This window comes from Acomys minous (assembly GCF_964271855.1).
Source record: "Acomys minous genome assembly, chromosome: 20".
NCBI lineage: Eukaryota > Metazoa > Chordata > Mammalia > Rodentia > Muridae > Acomys > Acomys minous.
Window position 1 is genome coordinate 13545636 of NC_140502.1, and position 22202 is coordinate 13567837.

A 22202-nucleotide genomic window follows, 5' to 3' on the forward strand; every position below is an offset into this window, starting at 1 on the left:
GCCACCATGTGGTTGCTGGGAACTGAACCCAAGACCTTTGGACCTGTGCTCTTAACCTCTGAGCCATGTGACCATCCCTGAAAACTTTCCTTCTTTTGAGTTGCCTTTGTCAGATGTTTTGTCACAGGATCAAGAAAAAAATAAATAATACATATTTTCCATATTCCCTAGGTTCATTTGCCTTCATGATTTCTAGAATATGTACTCTCTCTGCCCCCCACCCCCACCTCTGCACTTCCTCTCTCTTGCTGATCAATTTTCTTAAGGTTACCTCTGTTCCCTATCATATATATATATATTTTTTTACATCTTCAGGCCAATGATGACAAATGAAGGGTTGTAGTGTTTACATATGAGAAGCAATGTGTAAAAGGATGGAGCTGGAGAGCTGGCTCATTGTGTGAAAGTCTGTAGTGATGTTTCAGAGATTCCATGTTTTATTTCCAGCTCTCAGTGTTTGCTGAAAACTATTATTAAATCCACTCCTAAGGGGTCTAATGCCCTCTTCTGACCTTTGCAGGTACGCTGTGTATGTGGTACACAGACATACATGCAGAAAAAAAAATACTCTTTTCTTTTTAAGATTTATTCATTATTTATTGTATATGAGTGCTTTCTCTGCAGAAGAAGGCATCAGATCACATTATAGATGGTTGTGAGCCACCATGTGGTTGCTGGGAATTGAACTCAGGACCTCTGGAAGGGCAGACGGTGCTTTAAACCACTGAGCCATCTCTCCAGCCCTAAACTACTCTTACATATAAAACAAAAATGAAGGCATCAACACACGCCCTTTCTCTGGTTTTCAGATAATGTTTTGTCTCTCGGTTATATCTCCTCATCTTCAAATAATTAAGGAAATACAACAAGGGGGTGCAAGTCAAAGCTGCACACTCCTTTTGGATCAGGTAACAGTCAAAAACAAATTAACGAAAATAAAAGCAGGAGATCGGATGGCCCCATTGACATACAAGGTCTCCAAACAGGAAGCACAAGTACAGACACTTAGGCACACACACATAAAATTAAAAATTTTTTTGAAAGGCGGATCCAGTAGCAGAGACATTCGTTGTAACCGCTTCCTAAGACGTGTGAAGAATGAAACTAAGAGCAATCTGTTATGAGCCTCCTGGGGTCGGTCACCTTGCCTGAAGTACAAACGGTTAAACACGAAAGACTCTGTCTCGAATAAGGTAAGAGGTTAAGGACCAAAGGCCCTACCCAGAGGCACGCCTTAACACACGAGACACACACAACACACGGAAGAAACCCAAGAACCGTCAACTTTTATTCACGAACGGGAAATAAGATAACAGGCAACATTTAGGAACGTGGAGAACTTCAGTGAACAAACTGACAAATGGCTCAGAGTTCTTTCCCCTCACGGGCCAAAAGGATGAGACAACAGGAGAGGGACCACCTGGGCATTCAGTGAAACATCCTCACTGGCCAACTGCTCTTCAGAAGCTATGTTTCTTTATGTACAGGAGGGGCAATGGGGCAGAGGCCCCGCTAGCTGATTTGTGGTAATTCCTCAGGTGACGGTGGTAGGTGGAGGACTGGCGGAAGCTATGGCCACACAGGGAGCAGGTATAGGGCTTCTCTCCTGTGTGAATCCTCTCATGGGCCTGGAGATTGGTCTTGTACCGGAAGGACCTCTCACATGTGGTGCAGGTGAAAGGCTTCTCTGGCTTGTGCACGACCTCATGAACTCGGAGTTCTGAGGCCCGATAGAAGCCTTTCTGGCACTCGGGACAGAAGAAGGACCTTTCCTTCTTGTGATTTCTTTGCGGGACTGAGATGCTATGGGGATATCGGAAGGTTCCGGGATAGTCCTCACACGTGTATGTTTCGGGGTCTCTGTTGAGTCTCTCCTGGTGACCAACAAATGTGGAGTTTGCCTCATGATTCTGGCCAAAAGGGACAGGCTCAGAAGTAGGCTGCTCTGGCCTGAAGAGAAATCCTGGTACCCTTATAGGGATATCTTCAGAAGAAGATGCCCATGGAGAAATAGAGGTGCCATAAATCGCTCTTCCAGAATCCTGAGGAACTCCGTATGAAACACTTCCCTCAGGAGGTTCAGTATACTGCTCTCTCTGGATAATGAAGATGGAATTACCCTCAGTTATGGTACTGCTAATGCCACCATTTATAATGTCAGCAGTGGCCCAGAAGGTGGTATGGCCATCCCCAGTGTCCTCAGACTGGGCATTACTGGAGAGAAACACTGGTTGTACCTCCATAAGGGCATTTTCGGAAGAAGGTACCCACAGGATCTGTTCCTGTGAGCTGAAGGTGCACTGACTTGACCTTCTGACATCCTGAGGAGCTCCATAACAGAGAACCCTCTCTTCAGGCTCAGGAGGCTGTGTTTGCTGGATAATAAGAGAGTCCATCACAGGTGCAATCCTATTGACACTGCCACTTGCTGCGCTCGTGTTCCAGGGAATTTTGCAGCTATCTTCACTGTCCTCGTGTCCTGTGGAAATAAGACACTCTACAGAACTGTGCCCAAGTAGGGGTCCACATGACACCCCCTCTTCTGTCTAGCTTCCTGACTCACCTGTCCCCAAGGACATGTCTTGGGGGATCTGTTGGGATGTACTTGCATCCTCTTGTGTTGGAGATGTTGCTGACTGCTGCTGTCTCAAAATTGTGATGACTTCTTTTAAGGGCATATTCTCAGAAAAGAGGGCTTCCTGCCCCTGCATGGAGACATGGACCTGTAATCAAAAACCAAGTGACCATTGTCAAAGAACCAGTGGATGACAATCTGCTGTCAACCTGCTTGCGTGGGATCCCCGAATTCCGGATTAGCTCATCTGTCCATCCCTCATCGCTAATGATGCTATCCTTAAGTTTCTAAGTTCTGTTCTCTAAAGTTAATATTCACACTGCGTTGAGTCACTGTGCCTAAGTAAACCATAAGGTTATGTTTCTGTAATATCTGGCCAAAATGTTTTCCTCAACTCGTCAGCGCATCAAAGGATAATCTTATGAAGTTGAGGGGACAGTCTGGTACACTACGGCTGGCCCCTTTATGAAAGGCTGCTAATTCTAGCAGTGTCAAGGATGCCACACGGCATGGACCACAGAATTCAAGCAACCAGGGCTTATAGGGGCTCACAGAAACTTAAGCATCCATCATGGAGCCTGTATGGTTCTGTGGTATGTCCTCTGAGTATTTGCTATGGCCGTGTATCTTGACGCTCTTGAGGGGCCTCATAACTGTGGAGGCAGTAGTATCTTCTGACATTTTGCCTGCTTTTGGGCACCTTTTTCCTCCTACTGAGTTGCCTCCTACAGCCTTACTATGAGGGGATGTCCTTAGTCGGACTGTACTTTTTATGCCACGTCTGGTTGATATCCATGGGAGGTCTGCCCTTTTCTGAAGGGAACTGGAGGAGGAGTGGATCTGGGGAAGATGGGATCTGGGAAAGGAAGGACTAGGAGGAAAGTATGTAGGGGACACTGTGGTCAGGAATTTATATATGAGAGAAGAATAAACCAAATTTTTGAAAGGAAAGAACACCCATTGTCCCAGGGATTTCCCGCATTCCTCAACGCTTCCTACCCGAGATGCTGCGACTCTTATGAAATGACTGGCTTGTGGAAGAGAGGCCAGAGCTAGTCAGGACCAATCAGGGAAAGGGGAAGTCTGGAAAGAGGGATGGCCCCCTAAAACCCTCTAAAAGTCTGACCCAGAAATTCCCTGGTGGTCCTCTCATCTCTGGGTCCCATTTTATTCCTTTGAAGAAATTTGTTTTTGTTTGTAAAGTGTCTCTATGGCTGGTATTCCTTAGTTCCTCATCAATCTCAAACTACTTATAGTCACTCCTTCAACTGTCCCCAGGATATAAAACTGTTACTTTGTACCCAGAACCCTAGATTCATTCTCTAGTAAATGTCCATGCTATCCCGGAGAAATCCTCTACTTTAGCATCCAGCCTCTGAGTGGTGATGGACCCAACCTTTCTCCATTTTAAGACTGGAAACCAGCTTATGCAACGTCAAAATGCGTTCACTGCTGTTTTCTGTAAAACCTGAATTTGACCTTGTTAGGACCCATTCTCTGAGATTCGACACGTTCTGCCGCCTATACTCTGCCCACATCCTGACCTCCACCCTGATAAGGTAAATTTTTGAAATGTTCAACCAAATTACTACGTAAACAAAAGGAAAGCCCCAACCCTTGGATTCCCCTAGTGTTTTAGGTTTTAAATACTATATAAACCCCCTCTGTCTCTTTGTTCACTTCTATTTGCTCAAAGCCCACCTTAGGAACATAACCCTGTCTGACAGAAAATAAAGCTTGCAGAATTAAAGCAAAATTTTGGGTGATGGTCTTCACTGTAATTCATTTCGTGGGATTACCTATAGGTAATTGAGATTTTTTTTTGCCCGGAACCTTAAGTCTATCTACATTAATTCTGCAGTAGCTGCCACTCTGATGTCTGTCAGCCATCTCTCCCTCTGTCACTTCACTTCTCTGTGTGAATTTTTTTTTCAAATACCTCTTTTTTTTTTTTTTTTTTTTTGGTCTTTCTCATGGAATACTAGCCCTAGACAATTATCCTTTACCAATGATGGCCTTAACAAGAAACCACCTTTCATTTCAGGAGAGGTTGTTTGTTTCCTATTGAGTCCTTAACACAACTCAGAGCTGTCTGAAACAAGTCCCCCAACCACCTTCACTGTCTGCACAAGATGCATATTGCCTCTGCTCTTAGGAGCACGACCTGCCTTGATATTACAGCTGCAGTTTACCTGGAATTCAGTTCCAATCATGAAATTATTTTGTTTGTTGATTTGTTTATTGATACAGTGTTTCTCTGTGTGGCGTTGGCTGTCCTGGACTCTCTCTCTAGTCCAGGCTGCCTCAAACCCATGGAGATCCTGCTCCTCCCTCCCAGAGTGCTCAGATTCCAGGAATGTGTCACCATGCCTGGCTCAATCATGAAATTCTTAATTTAATACAAATCACATGTGTGAAACTGGAATTTTAAAAAACTGTGAAATGATGTAAGGGTACCTCATGGCTCAACTGTTGCCTCCTTCTGCTAACCTAGGCCTAGTCCTGGAAGCTTCTAGCCTCCATAAAATCTAACTTTGGTTTTAGCCTTTGAGACTTAACTGCTTAATAAGCTCATCCTTACAAGTTCTTTTTGAGCTCTGCTCTGGGTCTTTTACCTCAGCTGGCTGAAACTCTTCTCCCAGCTCACTTATTTAATCTGACTTCTCACTTGTCCCAAAATTGCCCTGCTTGGCCTCAAACTGACTCAGCAATCTGCTCTAACTTTCTGGCTTCTCATTTTCTGGCTCATTCCTTCAGAGTTCTCTCTCTCCTATCCTGGTTAAAAAAAAAAAAAAACTGCCTCCCCTGTCTCTGTACTGCCCCTTAAGTGCTTCCCTTTCCTCCCTCTTTTTCTGAGAGTTGGGCACATCCTACTCTGTCAAATCTCTGACTCGTCACCTTTTCTGCCACTCAATTAGACATCACTTTCAAACACGGTGCTTCTTTCTACAAGCTGACTTTCCTTCCTTTTGTGATTAAAGGCATGTACCCACCATGCCTCGACCCTCAGGCCCTTTTCTTTACCTGATACTTGCTCTACACCAGGCTAGCCTTGAAACTCAGATCCGTTTACCTCTGTCTCCTGGATTAAAAGGTGTGTTTGGACTCCAGGCACATCACAAGACCTGGAAAGTCTTTGGATGTGACCTCATGCCAGAACAGCTGTGTTCTGAATGAACATTCCCAAACAAGATGAGAACTTGTTTATAAAGTAAAAGAACTCCAAGGAACAGCAGGATGTGGTGGCGGTCCATACATTTCATCCATCGCTTAAGAAGAGGACAGAGTCTAGCTTACAGCTGAGTTCTTGGCCGGCCAGGAATGCACTATGAAATTATACCTCAATTGGGGAAAAAAAATCCCTACAAACAAACTGAAATCAAAACCAAAATAATCTAAAACCCTAAAGTGTGACTTGTATAGCGACCTCTTCCAATGTGCGTATGGGGTGTTTTAAAATTTTCTCTACCTTCACCATTTCTCTCAATGACTGAAAATTAAGCAATTCTAGACCCTGGACAAAGATCTAACCTGTTTATATCTATATTAAGTCTTTCTTGATTTGAACATTTGCACTGAGGCACCAACATACATTAAGGCATTTTTGATGGTTCTGTATACAATTGAGTCACTGCTCTGGATACAATTGAGTCATATTTCAACACCAGAAACCGCTACCGTTTTTCCACCAAGACACTTTACTGACATTTAGCCAATTTGGCAAGTTAGGGAGTCACTTCAATCCATAGTTTTTGCCCTCCAGGGACAGGGATCACAGACTGGTGCTGGGGGCCAGCTCTTTAGGTGTGTGGTGAGTTTCCAGGACAGTTCTCATGATTACAATGTGAGCACCTCCCTGACTGAGCCATCTCCCAGACCTAAGGAATTTCCTCTAAAGCCATTTCAGTCTCCCATAAAGGTCAACTACTCAGTCTATCCGCCATCATATAAATAAACTAAATTTAATTAGAACCATCAAAACTATTGCTGGGCTCCTTTCTGATTTACTCATGCTAATCAAGAGCAGTAGCTATTCTCCCTTGTACCAATTTTGGAGGGGAAGTGCAATCTCACTAAAAAAATAAAAAAAAATAAAAAAAAGAAAAGAAAAAAGAATAAATGTCTTTCTTCCTGACTTAGCCCTCTCTTGCCCCAGGTACTCACCATGACAGGGGGTTTCAAGCACTCATCAGTCAGATCCTCCATGAATCTCCCCAGGTTTCTACCATTTGATTCCCATTTCTCTTTCAAGGCAAACTTGTCCTTGTAGTGCCCAGTGAGGAGAAACTGCTCCAAGACCAGTTGAGAAATCATCTGCTCCTTGCTCTGTTTTTCTGGCTGCAGCCAGGAGGTAAACATCTCCCAGAGTTTTAGCAGCTCCTGCTTTGCCAAAGAGCCGTTGTCATTTGGGGGACAGTTGAGCTGAGAAGTTGGGGAGTTGTAACTGTCTTTTCCTGACTGCACCAAAAACACTTGGGCTGGAAGAATCTCTGTGTTGTCCAATTCAAGGTCATCTGATGGTGACTCGGACTTAAAGGTTTCTCTGAGCTGCGAAGCCATTGTGGTGGGACTCCTCAGAAAAATTCAATGATGGCAGTTTGGTATCTGCCTTTTGACGGAGGACCTGTATCAACAATAGGTAAATAATGTGTAAATACTGTCAATTAAAAAGGTAAGAGACACATAATTAAAGTAAAAAAAAATCATCTGAGAGTTCTGCCAAATTTGGTTTCAGAGTTACCTGACAGCTGCATTACTACCCCAGCAAAAAACAAGCTAGCAGAGGAAACATGGGAAATACACATTTCCTGGGCATAGAGTCACAGAGGGAATCCTAACAAAACTCCAGCTCTGCATCTCTAATGCAATGCCGGATTCGTCTCCACAAGGAGACCACATCCTAAGCAAGCACGGTAAGTCACTGTGGTGAAAGGGCACAGTACTACACTCGAGGGCATCTCAAGACTGGCATTTATCTGCCGTGACTCTGAGTTCTCACTTGTTAACAGTTCACCATCTTCAGAGGGTTTTGGATCCCAAGTGCTTCAGTGAACAAGGTCAAGTGGGAGCGGGATGAGACAGAGGTTAAGAGGCCTTTCCGGTTGTGTGTGAATCACAACAGAGGAAAAGACGGGCTGATCAGGCCTCGTCTCTCTGTCAGCAGAGAGAGGGGCTTTTAATTTATCGGGAGGAAACATATGATGTTTGGGAGATTTGGTATGAGGACTGTCGTGTAGGTAGGAATTAAAATTTGGTCAAAAGGGGGAGACCTGGTGGCACGCAGAGGAAGGACAGTAGGTTACCAAGAAGAGACTTGATACCCTATGAGCATATACAGGGGGAGGTAATCCCCCTCAGGAACAGTCATAGGGGAGGGGAATAAGGGGAAAATGGGAGGGAGGGAAGAATGGGAGGATACAAGGGATGTGATAACCATTGAGATGTAACAAGAATAAATTAATAAAAAATAAAAATAAAAAAATAAAATGTGGTAAAAAACAAGTATTTGTTCTTTTTCTCCCCCTCCCCCGACATCTTTGCTTTATAGTTGTTTGATTATTTTTGAAAAAGGGTATCTTGTAACCTAGTCTGCTCACAAGTTAACTAAGTAGCTGAGAAGGATATTCTATCCCAATCTTAAGGCTTTTCCTCCCCGGTCCTGGGCTTCCCTCACAGGAATCATTTCATTTTTGGATACTTTTTCTCTGGTTTGTTCTTCTGTTTTGTTTTTGAGAAAGGCTCTCCCTAGATTTAGCTCTTCTGGAACTCTCCCTGTACACCAGGGTGGACTGAACTCACAGAAATCTGCCTGCTTCTGTCTCCTGTATGCTGGCATTAAAGGTGTGGGTCACCATGCCTGCCTCTTTCCAAGTACTCTAATTGTTAGGTTAAACTGTGTGCCCTGAAATTCAGAAGTTGAAACATTAGCCCCAAAGACCTCAGACTGTGGCCCTATTTCAAAAGAAAGAAAGAAAGGAAAAAAAAAAAAACCAAACAAAACAAAAAAACAAAGCAAAAATTAGAACCCTGAATGCCATCATCTCAAAGAAGGGCAGATGCTCAGTGATGAAGCACTCCGAAGTCTAAAGTCCCTAAGACTACAATACTGAAAAATCTACATGTTGAAACCATAAGCTGCCACTCTGCTGGTAGAACAAAAAAGTGCCTGTTGACAGGGGTAGAAAGCCAAGTTCTGGGAATCAATTGGCCACAAGATCTATCAATGTTTGGATTCAGTGTAAAAAATTGTAATTTGCCTGCCCTGATACTCTTTCATATTGATGAAATTTAGGATTTTAATAAGGTAAAGCAACGTTGATCAGAAGCACTCATATGAAAATAGTTGTTTCCATGAGAATTAAAATCATTTATGTCACTGGGCGTGATTGTTTTCTTCCTGCCAATTTTTTTATAATACATTTATTTGATTACACATGTATAAAATAAGCTACATACAGCAGGGAGAACCATGTGACAATCATGAGAATAACGAGTTCTATACATGTTACATTCATAGTGAATTGGCCATCTGCATTCGTCCCGTTTGAAGTAAGTGTCATTCCTGTCTTGTTGGGTCTAAATTTCTGAATGAAATTCAATGTCTATCCTATCTCAACTCTAATAGCTTAACCTCTTTATCTTGATCTAAAACAATCTTATCCCCTTACCAACTAAGCTTGGTTGTAAAACTATACTATCTTGTCTTCAATGCCCCTCAGAGACTTGAGAAGGAATAAAACTTAAATTCCTGAGTGACCCAGCAGTGTGGGTTAGCAGTTTCCAAAATGTATGAATTGACTTAAGATGGTTTACTGCCTGACCAGTCACTCAGAACACTATATAACGTTGGAGCCTCATCTTCAGCTTTCTGGCCTAATATTTCTGCCTGACTTGTTCGCCAGGCAGGAACCACTGAGGACTTGCTTACCCTGACTTGGCCAACTGTGGCTGTCGACTCTGCCTGCATCTAAGTTCCTGCCAACTTTTTTTTTTTGTCTGTATTATTAGCACCTAGAGTTGATATCCATGTGCCTGAAACAACACACAATCATGACATGGGTGAGTTGGGACTTGGACAAAAAAAATAATAACATTTGTGTTCATTGATTTCGAACACTAGAGGGAAAAATGTCTTTCTGTCACACTTCTTATATCCTAGTCTGACTTTGAACTTGGTATGCAGTCAAAGAAGACCTTGAACTACTGACACGGGTGGCCTCCATCTCCCAAGTGCTGGGACTGCAGGTGAGAGGAACCTTCTGGATGATGTAGTAAGCTATGAAACCCAGGGATTCTGGAACGTTAGGCATGTACCCTGGAAACTGTGCTACAGCCTCAGCTTTGTCAGAATTTCTGAAAGATCATAACGATGTAGAAAATCAATGTGAATCAGTCAGATTGACAGAGCCAACCTTTACTGCAAAAAAACCTATCGATCCATGCAGCAGGCAGGTGTACAAAGTCAGTTAATCTTATCACAAATTAGCGAGGATTATAAAGCCTTTCTACCACTGTACATGGGCTCCCTATGCCTCTATTATCCATTGGCACTGGGAATTTTATTTTATTTTTCTCCCATTTTACTTAAATCCTTATCCTCATAATTTTTTTTTTTATCAATTTAGCAGGAAGAGTATTTAATTTTTAAAGTTCTCAAATGAGAAAACAAGATCAGTGGGTTAAACGCACAGTTTTCCAAAGCTGAAAGTTCTCAGTTGGGAGTCAGCTTTTTCTGTCTTACTGATGTTTACTGGTGAAACATTTAGATAAAAGAACACACATGCTGGGCAGTGGTGGCACACACCTTTAATCCCAGCACTCGGGAGGCAGAGGCAGGTGGATCCCTGTGAGTTCGAGGCCAGCCTGGTCTACAATGTGAGTCCAAGACAGGCAAGGCTACACAGAGATACCCTGTCTCGAAAAACAAAAACAAAACAAACAAACAAAGAAGAACATACAGATCCATGATAGGTATGTGACTAGCACGTATGGGATCCTAGATTTGAGTTGTAGGATCAGTAGTTAAAACCAACACACATTGCAGGCCTGGAGGAATTCCAAGAATCCCCATTTCTCTGGTATAATTAACCACGAACATTAAGCCGGAGGAAAAAACTTAGCCAAGGACTATAAGCCAACAACAGCTGTACCCGACATTGCCCATGGGTTGAGCGTAGCCTGCGTTTAGCCCTTGCCCCACAGGCAAAAACCGAAGACAAGGTAGGAAAATGGGACTCCATGAAAGCTGTTGGCATACGTCTTATACGCATAAGCAAACAAAACAAAGCAATCAAACAACAAAAACAAAACAAAAGAAAACAAAGCAAAACAAAAAAACAGGACCCAAGATCCAGGAAGTTCATAACAAAACACCACGGGGCTGGCGGATGCTCATCTCCTCCCCCCTTCTCCCCACCCCCCAACAGCGTAATTAGCTCACTTTTACTTAACTCTGAATTTCTACTTCTCTTGTTCACTGCCGAACCTAGGGTGGGTTTGTGGGGAAATTCATGGGGTGTCAGCCCTTTGTCCATTTGGGGCTGTTACGTACCGTCTAGAGAAAGCGATCGGTCCCTGTGCCAGAGCTGAAGATGCCTTAGCCTGTTACGTGCTTTTCAGAAACTTTTGGGTCTTGATGAGGGGGGCGCCTGCAGTGGCGTATTAGGGTTATAGCTGCCTGTTGCTTTTCCTGACAGATCTAGATATGGCATCCTTTGCTGTCTCCTCCTACTCCATGCAAGGGGTCCTGAAGGTCTAATTTCTAAGCAGGCAGATGAAAGGGTCACTCTGGTGCAGTTTGCCAATCGTAGCCAGCCACACTGGCGGCTTCTGATCTTTAGAGACAATAGTTTCGCTTTCAGCGTTTGTTTCCAAGTAAGCGTTCAAGTGTTTTCAGTTGTGGGTGACACACATCACCTCCCAATACACACGCGCAGGCACACGCACATTCACATTGGAGGAACCACTGACCGAAGTGGGCACTCCTCGGCTGTCGGCGTGTTTTTTACTCTCACGAAAACGAGTGCTTCTGATCAATATTGCTTTCTTTACCTTATCAAAATCCTGAATTTCATCAACAAGAAAGAATATTAATGCAGGCAAATAATGATTTTTTTTTTTACACGATATACCTTGTGGGTTGTTGATTCCCAGAATTTGGCTTTCTAATCCTATCAGGTGTCATTTTTATTTTTAAATTCTCCCAGCAGAACTATAGCTTGTGGTTTCAACACAGATGTTTCAGTATTATAAACTAAGGGACTTTAGACATCAGAATGTTTCATCACAGAGCTTTCATCCTTCTTTGGGGTGATGGCATTTAGGTGTCTGACTTTTGTGTTGAAGGTCAGCACTCTTTTGAAATAAGGCCACCATTTTTCGTGTTAATACCTAAATTCGTGAATGTGATGTTAAATTTCTAATTACCTAACAATTAGAAGAAAGCCAAAAGTGGTGGCACGTGCCCGCCTTTAATCCCAGCATACAGGAGACAGAAGCAGGCAGATCTCTGTGGGTTCAAGGCCACCCTGGTCTACGTGGGAAGTTCCAGGACCAGCAAGCTCTGGAAGCACTCTCTCACTTCTCCCATACTCCTTAATACTTGGACATTTTTATTGAAAATGTGGACATCACCAACCCAAAGGATCACTGAGGAGATTGAGGAGAGGTTTTTTTTATTGAATATATGAAACAGAGAAGGGCTAGACCCATCAGGAAGGGTCCCAAGCAGGTATAGAAGGTAATTCAATGGACATGACAATTGAGATAGACTTGGAAAAGAGGAGAGGATAAAGGGCCGCCAAGAGAGCCAAGTAGAAAATGTGCCAAGAGAGCAACCTAGAGAGAGACCAAGAGCACATGGCCAAAGTGTCTATAGGAAAGAGAAACAGAAGGAAATTGAAGCTCATGGGCTCCAGAGGTTTAGGATAGGAGATGAAGACTGAGAGGAGCCAGGGCTCTTTAGGAAGTAGTTGCTGGGAGCTGGACGTTCCTGACGCACACCTTTAATCTCTGCGCTCGGGAAGCAGAGGCAGGTGGATCGCTGTGAGTTCGAGGCCAACATGGTCTACAAAGTGAGTCCAGGACAGCCAAGGTTACACAGAGAAACCCTATCTCGAAAACAAACAAACAAACAAACAAACAAAAAATAAATAAATAAATTAATTAATTAATTAAATAAAAAGTAAAAAGTACTTGCTGGAGAGTTTGTTTGCAGGCTGTCTATCAAGGTATTTGTTTATATCACGTACAATATTTGAAGTTACAAGTTGTAAAATAGGAAAACGAATGTTTACGTGGATACTTTAGAAAAACTTTTTGTTTAATTTTTTAACAATTTCAGACATGTAAATAATATGCCTTGATCATATTCACTCCCAATGACCTCTTCTCAATCTTCCAGGCACCTTCAAAAGTAGCTCTCCCCCTCATGTCCTCTTTTTTTCCCCTTCAGGATTATTTGCTAGACAAGTACTACTGGAAACTTTTGTGTTTCATAGATCAATTAACACCTAATTATTTAATCAGAGCTGACCTCCTACAAATCCTTACTTCTATGAAATGGATCCATAACCATCAAATTTCTTTCCAAAAGTCATTCAGATGGTCAATTGAACATCATGACAAGTGATTGTGTAATTTGGCCTCCTGTGCAGGAATTGTTGTTATTTCTCACACCCTACGTATGTGTTGTCAAATGTATCTTGAAATACAATATTTGATAAATATTTTCTAATGAAAATCAATTGAGACAAACAAGCAAAAAGAGGTACTTGCAACACTGTGAGAGTCCGGCAGCCATCATATGCTTTGGTAGGTTAGCCATTTGTCCAGAGTGTCTTTGGGGCCAAACAGTTTTGAGATGTTGAAACTGTCAAGAATTCAGGGTCCAGTTTCTAAATGTTGGGAAGTTCCAGGCTTAATTAGAGTCCTGTGTGAGACAGTCTGAAATGTTGGACCAATTGGGATTAGAAGCTTTCTTCACAGCTGTTCTGGGAGCTGTCCTTTTCTGATGAGGAACAGCAACTGAAGCACTTGATGCTGGAACATGAAGGATGCAGGATGTCAGTGTCCAGCATGCTGAGAGAAACGATTTCTGTCAGGTCTGATCCGGGATCAGTGTCTGTTTCTTTTCTTTTTTTCTTTTTGTTGTGAAAACATATCATTTCTCACAAGCATTATACAGTCCTAAAATTATACATGTATGAGGTGTGCCTGAGACTCAGAACAATTAAGGCTGCTTCTCCGCTTTGTATAAGCAGAAAAAGACATCTATAAACCTTCATTCATGCCATACAAAGAATGCCATCTAATAATAAATCACAGGGAGCCTGTAACCAAAGAGAAGCATTGTCCATGCATAGACATTCATATCTCAGCTCATCTCAGAGCTATTCCCGTGGAGTGAGATTAGCAATATAAGTTACCTGCTTGTTCTGCAGTTTGAATTCTTCATATCCCAATTATGGCCCCCTCCCGTATCACCTCCCAATAGCCCCTCCCTCATCCCCTCCCCTCCATCCCCTAGTCCTCAAAAAGGGGAGCCCACCTCCCCTAATATCTGACCTCAGCCTATTGAGTCTCATCTGTACTACCTGTATCCTCTTCTGTGGCCTGGCAAGGCCATCTTGCCTGGGGGAAGTAAACAGTGTTGGAGGGGGCTAGAATCCATGTCAGCAGTATTCTGTATTTCCCATATTGTTGGACTGTGTTTAACCATTTTTTTCTCAATTTTATTTGGGCCCATATAAAGGTATTATTTGTCCCATATCAGGCAGAAGAAACCTTAAGAGCATGACACCCCATTTTCCTTAAGGGGAGTTGGGTAAGGTTTTGTTGTTTTCTTGGGTGGTAGATATTTATTTTCCTTGGGAGTTGGTTATAAGTTATTACTGGTCTTATTTAGAGAGAAAACAAGGTTGGACTCAGGGATGTCTCTCTTTTGCTTTATTTTTCATTCTTAGGTTTGGAGATAGAGATTGAAAAGAAAAAAATGAGAATATATAAATATATAGGAATGATAGGACAAAAGTCGATTAGTGAATCTATTCCTCAACTTAATGCCTTAACTGTTACTCCCAAGGTTATTTTTAATTCACCGATATAGAATTTTGGATTTAGATGCAAAATAACTTTTGATACATTGCTATAAAATTTATATTTAAGATTGTTCTTCACACATAGTATAAATATTTCTACTCTAATATGAAGTATTGCACCCATACAACTCAATTGTAATACAAGGTTTAATTCTAATAATTTGAAAGTGCTATTGCAGCCTATTTAGGATAAGTAAGTTATACAAGTTAATTGTTAGTTGATCAAATCATGGCCATCTCAATTACTAGTCTATTTTTAATCACAAGAATACACATCCTATGTATAACAGATAGATATGATTTTATAGAAACATAAGGTAAAATAGATAAGGTCTTCAAAAACCTCAGAGAGTTACAGGATATGCCATTTAAATATGTTTTTATTATCTTAAAGACTCATTGACAATGAGACAGGTTAACTCCTGGTAACACCCAGCCTACCTCAAAGACGACAATGAGCATCAAAGAACCTCCTAATGGAGATGGCTTCAAATGTGGCAATCAAGCCACTGGTAAAAATGTCCCCATTCTACCATAGAGAGAATTCTGCCTAAAAATGAACAAGCTTGGACGCAGGCAGAGAGTTTCTGGCCAAACTCTGCCAAGTCAGGGTAAGCAAGTCTTCAATAGTTCCTGCCTCACAAATATGTCTGTCTGGTCCTATATATAGGACCAGAAGGCTGAAGATGATGCTCCAATGTTATAGAGAGTTTTGGGTGACTGACTGTTCAGGTAACAAACTGTCTCTGTCATCTTCTCATTTTGCAGGCTGCTTACCTGCACTTTCTGTATACTCAGATAACTAATTTTATTCCTTCTCAAGTCTCTGATTGGATTGAAGGCCATGGATTAGTTTTACAATTAAGCTTATCTGTTTAGGGGTTAAGATGATTTTAGATCTAGGTAGATGTTTTAAGTTGATAATGATATTGATTTACATTCAGAATTTTAGGTGCACCCAAATAGGAAAGATGTTCTCTTCAAGTTTGTCAAATACAAATAACCAAAACACTATGAATGTAATATTTATATAATTCTTGATTGTTTCGTGGTTCTTCTTGCTGTAGGTAGTGTATTGTATATACATGTAATAATATAAATGTATATTTCAAAAATTAAAAAAAAGAATTCATGGTGTGGGTGACACGGGAAGGCCCATCAGGGCAAGGCCAGCAACTTGCTTATACTTTAATAGCACTGAATTTACTTCTGTATGTCCCTTTGCCACAGGCTTTGTGCTCCAAGGACTGAGAGAAAAGCTCTCATCCCATTTCCTAATTTCTTCCTTGGAGTCGGCTCATGTCATTTGCACTTCATGTTTTGCTTAGTTTTGTGTTGTTGTCTGACAGGAAGGTGTTTAACAGTTACTTCATACCCTTGTGGAGACGTTATCATCATGGGTCTAGAGTTGAGTTGCAAATCACCCATCTTTTGGGAAAGAACCCCAAGAGATCGTGAACCTTTAAGTGATGGAGAGTGTCTTACCACAGTTTCTGTAGAGACTCACTTCTTATGGTGACAGGCACCGTCATGGTGTCCTCCAGAGCTGAGGTGAGTGGCAAGGACATACGACTAGCAAAAACTAAATACATTAGACAGCAATCCTCGGAGAAGCCATGCAAGTGCTTTGCAAGGCATCTTATTTTCCTCCCGATTGCCTCTTACTCTTAGTTGTCCTTCAAAGCTGGATTAAGAATTTATTTCAACCTCTATGCTGAAAAGAGGGAAGGATGGAGGTGATGGAAGGAGGAAGAAGAAAAAATAAAGATAAGAAGGAAGAGGGGAAGGAAGGAAGGCACTCAGGGCAGAAATAGGGTAAGGAATAGGGACTCAAGTATTGTTTAGGAAGTAGAGAATGGAATAGACATCTGGGTGAAATTGTAGCTATTTTCAGCTCAGGGCAGAGTCCACTGTTTCCAATCCTCCTTAGGTTGTGCGAAGACCCTTTCTCTCATAAGCTGCTACCAAGTCTCTCTTATCATGGATACAACACCCATTTTCTTCTTTCCTTCTTCACTTAGCCTCTGTCTCTCATCTCCATCTTTGTCTCCACCTCCAACTGTTTCACCTTACCGCTATCTTTCATTTTTACCCTGTGTCTTCCTAGGTTTTAGTTCTTAAGAGTAATATTTATTTGGGCTTTTCTTTCTTTTTTTTTTTTAACTTACTGATAACATTACGGATCAGAGCCAGGGCCGTGCACCCACTAGACAAGACACAAGCTGCACCTCCAACTCAGGCTGAATAGCCAGAAGAGCTTTTCTTATTGTAAATCCTCCTACTCATCAATTTACATGCTTCTGGAAAAATGCTATATTCCATTTTTTCGTGTTTAAACAATTCGAATATAGGAATGGTGGGTATAGAATACTGATGGTGTTAATTACAATTGTTTTACCAATGGCAGAATTATAGGGTGATTTTGTATAAAGGAAAATGAATTTTATGGAAAATTGTGGATAATGGCTTAAAATTTGAATAACCTACCACAAGCAAATGAATGCAAAATAGGAGTATATTTAGTTTTTTCTTTTTTTTGGTTCTTTGGCTATCCTGAACTATGGCAGATGTTCCTGATTCTATTTCTATGTTACACTAAATAAATCTTGATGTTTGTTTGTATAAAATCTCAGCTTATTTGTTATTAGAAAGGATATGTAGATATTGTGGGGTTTTTTGTTTGTTTGTTTGTTTTTGAGTAAAATATTAGGTTAGTCAATTTCTGGAAAATACACACAAGTATGTTTGGATTTCGCTATTTCTATTGACTTATCATATATTTGCCTGATGTCTGGGATTGCTTTTAATAAGTGAAACAGGAAACACAAAGCCTTATCATATCATACTCTTATCTAATACTTTTCTTAGTCTTCCTCCCAGATTAAAAAAGGAAAACTCATCCCTGTGGTCATAGTTTTATATCACAAATCTATGATCCCAATTCCGTGTTCTATTTAGTTGACAGTCATCACTGTAGCTCCTTACTACACAACATAGCAAGAAATTCTCACTTACTCGCCGTAATTTCTTTATTGTTAAATTTAGAACCAAAGTCAAACAGATATTTATCACCTTAACCAGGTGAGTGTATAGTTCCCTCATGTAAAAAGTGATTCCAATGATCTGCAGCCGACCTTCAGTTCACTGACTGACAAACCCAAACTCTGTGTCCATGAAGCACACATCCATCATCTTCTCCTTGCAACCTTGGCCATCACTTCTCTAATGTCTTTCAAAATTTCATTATATGATTCATTTATATCTGTGCAGGGTGGGTGCGCCTGAGACAGCACATATGTCTGGAGGTTAGAGGATCTATGTTTTGAGCCAGTTTTCTCCTTTGACCATGGAGGCCCACAGATTGAACTCTGAGCATCAGGCTTGTTGAAAAGTGCGTTTATGTGCTTATCAGCCTTGCTGGCCCTCATCATTTCGTTTTCTGTGTATTTGTAGTTGATCAATGTGGTTACAACAGCTAGATGGAATCAAACAGTATACCTGGTCATAGTACTTAACACAGGAGTCCCTGTAGTTATCTGTCTTATAACATGTATCAACCTTCTTTTCAAAGGATAAAGGCTACCCCTTTGTATATGTGTATACATCATGTTGTCTTTGTGCAATTCTTCATTGATGACCATGTGGAATAATTGCAACTTTCTGCTGTTTTGGATGATTCTGCTGTGGAACTGACTAGGGAGGTTTCTCTACCAGACCCTGTTTTCATTTTAAAAAGTCATACAAAAAGTGGAATTGGTGGATGAAATAGAAATTCTCCCTTATATGAAAAGGTAGAAATTACTCTTAGGGCATCTATATCATAATAGCAACAAAGTTAATAAAGCAGAATAAATGTCTTATAGAAATGCATTTCTTGGAGAAATGAAATTATTATGATCTAAAATATAATATATAAAGTGAAGATTACTGAACATTTATGCCATATCATTCAAGGAGAATTTCAGGGACACAAACAAGACTGCTTTTCTTATATTATTCCATGCACAAAATGACAACAGAGCCCCTCTATCACCATAAACTAAGAATCACAAATTTCATTCTTCTACAGCTTGAAATGCTGACCTAACATTTAAATAGAAAGAGTAAGGCTCTAACCCCATGGATAAACTGCTTGTCTTTTATGACTGAAACTCTAGGTTCAATCGCCAGTCATTCCAAAATAATAACATTCCCATAGAAAACAAATACCATAAGAATGACGATGGCAATATTAAGTAGCGACTGTAATTTTTAAAGACTGCATTGACTACAAGAATTGTCACCATTCAAAGGCAAAAATTACCATGAGCTCATAGTCTTGTGTGTGTGTGGAGGAGGGGGGGATTTGGTCTAGAAAAATCTTAATTAGCATATATAGTATTGAACAATTTTGACATTTTTCAGAGGGATTTATTTTTGATTCTCCTCTTCCACATTTCTTCTCCAGCCTCCCTAACATCTCCTTGAATCTTTATATACCCTTTATAATCCTTTGCTAATACCACATTTGCTCTATTATCCTCCCCTTGATTCCTCAATACCTATTTTTTTCCTGCTTTAAAAAAATTCTCCTTTCTGGTTTCATAACCACTTTTTATTATATTCATATGGACATGTCCTGCTAGACAAACGTCATGTGGTCTTCGTTTCTCCAAACCTTTAACATTACTTAATTATTTGGAAGTCCACCTCATTTCTCAATATTTCTTCATTTCGTTTTGCTTTACAGATGAACAAAATTCCACCATGTAGAGCTACTATACTTCCATCATTTGCTGATGAACATCTAGGACGGACATGACTTCTTCGCTGTTGTGAACAAAGTAACATCTTATGTGCATATGCGAGCATCTGTGGTCGGACATAGAGCCCCCTGGGTATATGCCCAGAAATCATAAAGCTGTGTTATATAGTAATTCTATTTTTAATATCTCAAGAAGTCTTTGTATTTATCTCCATAATGAATGTAGTACTTTACCTTCCTACCAGGATAGGATAATGATTACCTATTACCACATCAGCAGCAGAATTTTTATTGTGTATTCTCTTGATGATAAGCATGCTAAGGTGTGCCGTGTAGTCTTCTTTTGGGGGGGGTGTGGCTTTTGAAAACAGGGTTTTGCTTTGTGTATTTTTGGCTGTCCTGGCACTGACTCTGGAGACTAGGTTATCCTCAATTTTATATGTCAGTCTCCCTCTCTCTCTTGATAGCTGTGTCGAAGGTCAAGTGGAACCTGGTACAGTGAAAACATTATATTTCAGTAACCATATCCAAAATTTCTATTTAAATAGTATATGATAATATTTACTTTAACAAAGAACAAACTTTTAGTCGTTCTTTTCAATAGGAGAGCTGTATAAATACAGTAAACTGAAACCTATGTTAACTAACAGCATAGAATAATGCACACTGCTAATGTGTTTCTAGCATCTCATGGCCATAATATATTCTTTTATTTTTTAAATAGGAATTAAAAAACAAAACTTCTGAAAATTTTGTGATGAGAATTTTTCTGTTCTCCCAGATTACAGTGGGAATGCTTGGTAATTCCTTAATACTATTTTATTATGTCATTTTGATAGTCAGTAGAAAGCATTTAATGTCCAAAGACCTGATTATAGAGCACTTGACTTTTGCCAACTTCTTGTCTCTCATCTCAAGAGGCATTCCACAGGCAATGTCAGATTATGGATATAAAGATTTCATGGATGACATTGGATGCAAACTGGTCCTGTATATTTACCGAACAACAAGGGGTATGTCCCTGTATGCTATGTGCCTACTGAGTTGTTTCCAAGCAATCACAATCAACCCCAGTATTTCCAGGTGGATGAACCTTAAACACGGAACCACGAAGTATGTTGGTCCCTCCTGCTCACTCGGCTGGCCTGCGCAACTTCTTCTAAACGTGCTGACCCCAGCAAGAGTGTCAGGCCCTCGTTACAACAAGAACGGAACCAACAGGATGGGCTACGGCTACTGCTCCTGGTTTGCGTCGGGCAATTTAGCAACCGCACTCTATATGTTTTTACTATGCTGCTCCGATGGTGTGTGTCTGGGTCTCATGGCCTTCTCCAGTGTCTCTATAGTGACTGTTCTCTACAGACATAACAGACAGGTCAGGCATATTCGCAGTGCTCGACGCTTTCTAAAAGTGTCACCTGAAGGCAGAGCTGCACAAACTGTCCTCATCATGGTGTGCATGTTCTGCATCTCTTACTTATTCTCTTCCGTTTTGGTCATCTTTACAACATACTTCAAGTGTCCAGTGCTACGGGGAGTAAGCGTACACACATTTCTAGAAATGTGCTTTCCCATGTATTGCCCCTTTGTTCTCATCAGCCATATGAAGTCTCTTCCCAGCCTGTTTTTACCCTGTTTTGGTAGAAGGCAGCGTTCTCCAAGCATGACATGATCTCTGTCTTTTTTCTTTTCTTTTCTGTTTTGGTTTTTCAAGACAGGGTTTCTCTGTGTAGCCTTGGCTGTCCTAGACTCGCTTTGTAGACCAGGCTGGCCTCGAACTCACAACGATCCCCCTGCCCCTGCCTCCCTGACTGCTGGGATTAAAGGCGTGCGCCACGATGCCTGGCTGGTCTCTCTTTTCTCATTGTACTGGCATGTTCTTTTATCTGTTGTAAAATGCTAAAACTGCGTTTTGAAAACATCTAGCTTCCTATAACTGACTTCTTCATTATATGCAGTTATCAGTGGTCTGTTATCAATCGTTGTAACACTTTTACATGATTTACTATCCAAAATGAGCAATATCTTAAATATATAAAATTATCCTACGGTACAAATTGTTGTGTAAGATTAGGCAAACTTTGAACATGAGAAAATACATCTGGGAGACCATGCACTCTCTGATGCCTCAGGAAAAGGTATGTGTGTGTGTGTGTGTGTGTGTGTGTGTGTGTGTGTGTGTGTGTGTGTGTGCGCGCACATCATTTTTATTTTGTATGAATGGGTGTTTTTCTTGCATACATGTCTGTGCGTCATATGTATAAATTACTTGCAGAGCTTTGAAAAGGGGCACTGCACCCTAGGACTGGAGTTGGTGACAGTTTTGAAGCAACGTTAAACGATGGGACTAAAACCTGGGAGGTCTAGAAGGACAGTGAGTGCTCTTGAGCTCAAAACCACCTCTCTAGCACGAGAAATTTTGATAATATTTCGAATGTTTAACTTCGTATATCTGTAATATACGTATGTGCCTAAGTATATTTACGTACACAGCATGGATGCCTGCTGACCACAGGGGCAAGGTGAGTGCGTTGGATCCTCTGGAGCTAGAGCTGCAGGCAATGGCGAGCCACTCTATGTGGTTGCTGGGAAGTGAGCTCCCTTCCCATTGCAAGATGCTTTTAATCACTGAGCCAGTTCTCCAGCTCCAGGCTCTTTTGATTGCTTCTCATATGTAGACACTACAGTTCTCCAAGTGTCATCATTGGTATGAAAATGTTGTAGAAATATGTATGGCAACAGACTATCTCCACGAATCTAACTCTTAGATGCTGTGACACTAACA

At 41.1% G+C, this 22202-nt stretch overlaps 2 protein-coding genes across 2 annotated transcripts; one reads left to right on the forward strand and one right to left on the reverse strand.

Annotated features, from left to right (window-relative positions):
- Window positions 1-1460: 1460 nt before the first annotated feature.
- Window positions 1461-11163, reverse strand: LOC311591079 (zinc finger and SCAN domain containing protein 4C-like; the record flags this gene model as incomplete). Its single annotated transcript, XM_084770448.1, has 4 exons — window positions 11127-11163; window positions 6740-7199; window positions 2564-2723; window positions 1461-2479 (listed from the first exon to the last, which is right to left on the reverse strand). Exons 2-4 carry the CDS (start codon window positions 7133-7135, stop codon window positions 1461-1463), a joined length of 1575 nt encoding a protein of 524 aa, XP_084626574.1. The 5' UTR covers window positions 7136-7199; window positions 11127-11163.
- LOC311591080 (vomeronasal type-1 receptor 3-like) lies at window positions 7443-21089 on the forward strand (the record flags this gene model as incomplete). Its single annotated transcript, XM_084770449.1, has 4 exons — window positions 7443-7488; window positions 9759-9820; window positions 17719-17754; window positions 20142-21089. The coding sequence occupies 4 exons, from the start codon at window positions 7443-7445 to the stop codon at window positions 21087-21089; spliced, it is 1092 nt and encodes a 363-aa protein (XP_084626575.1).
- Window positions 21090-22202: the final 1113 nt, after the last annotated feature.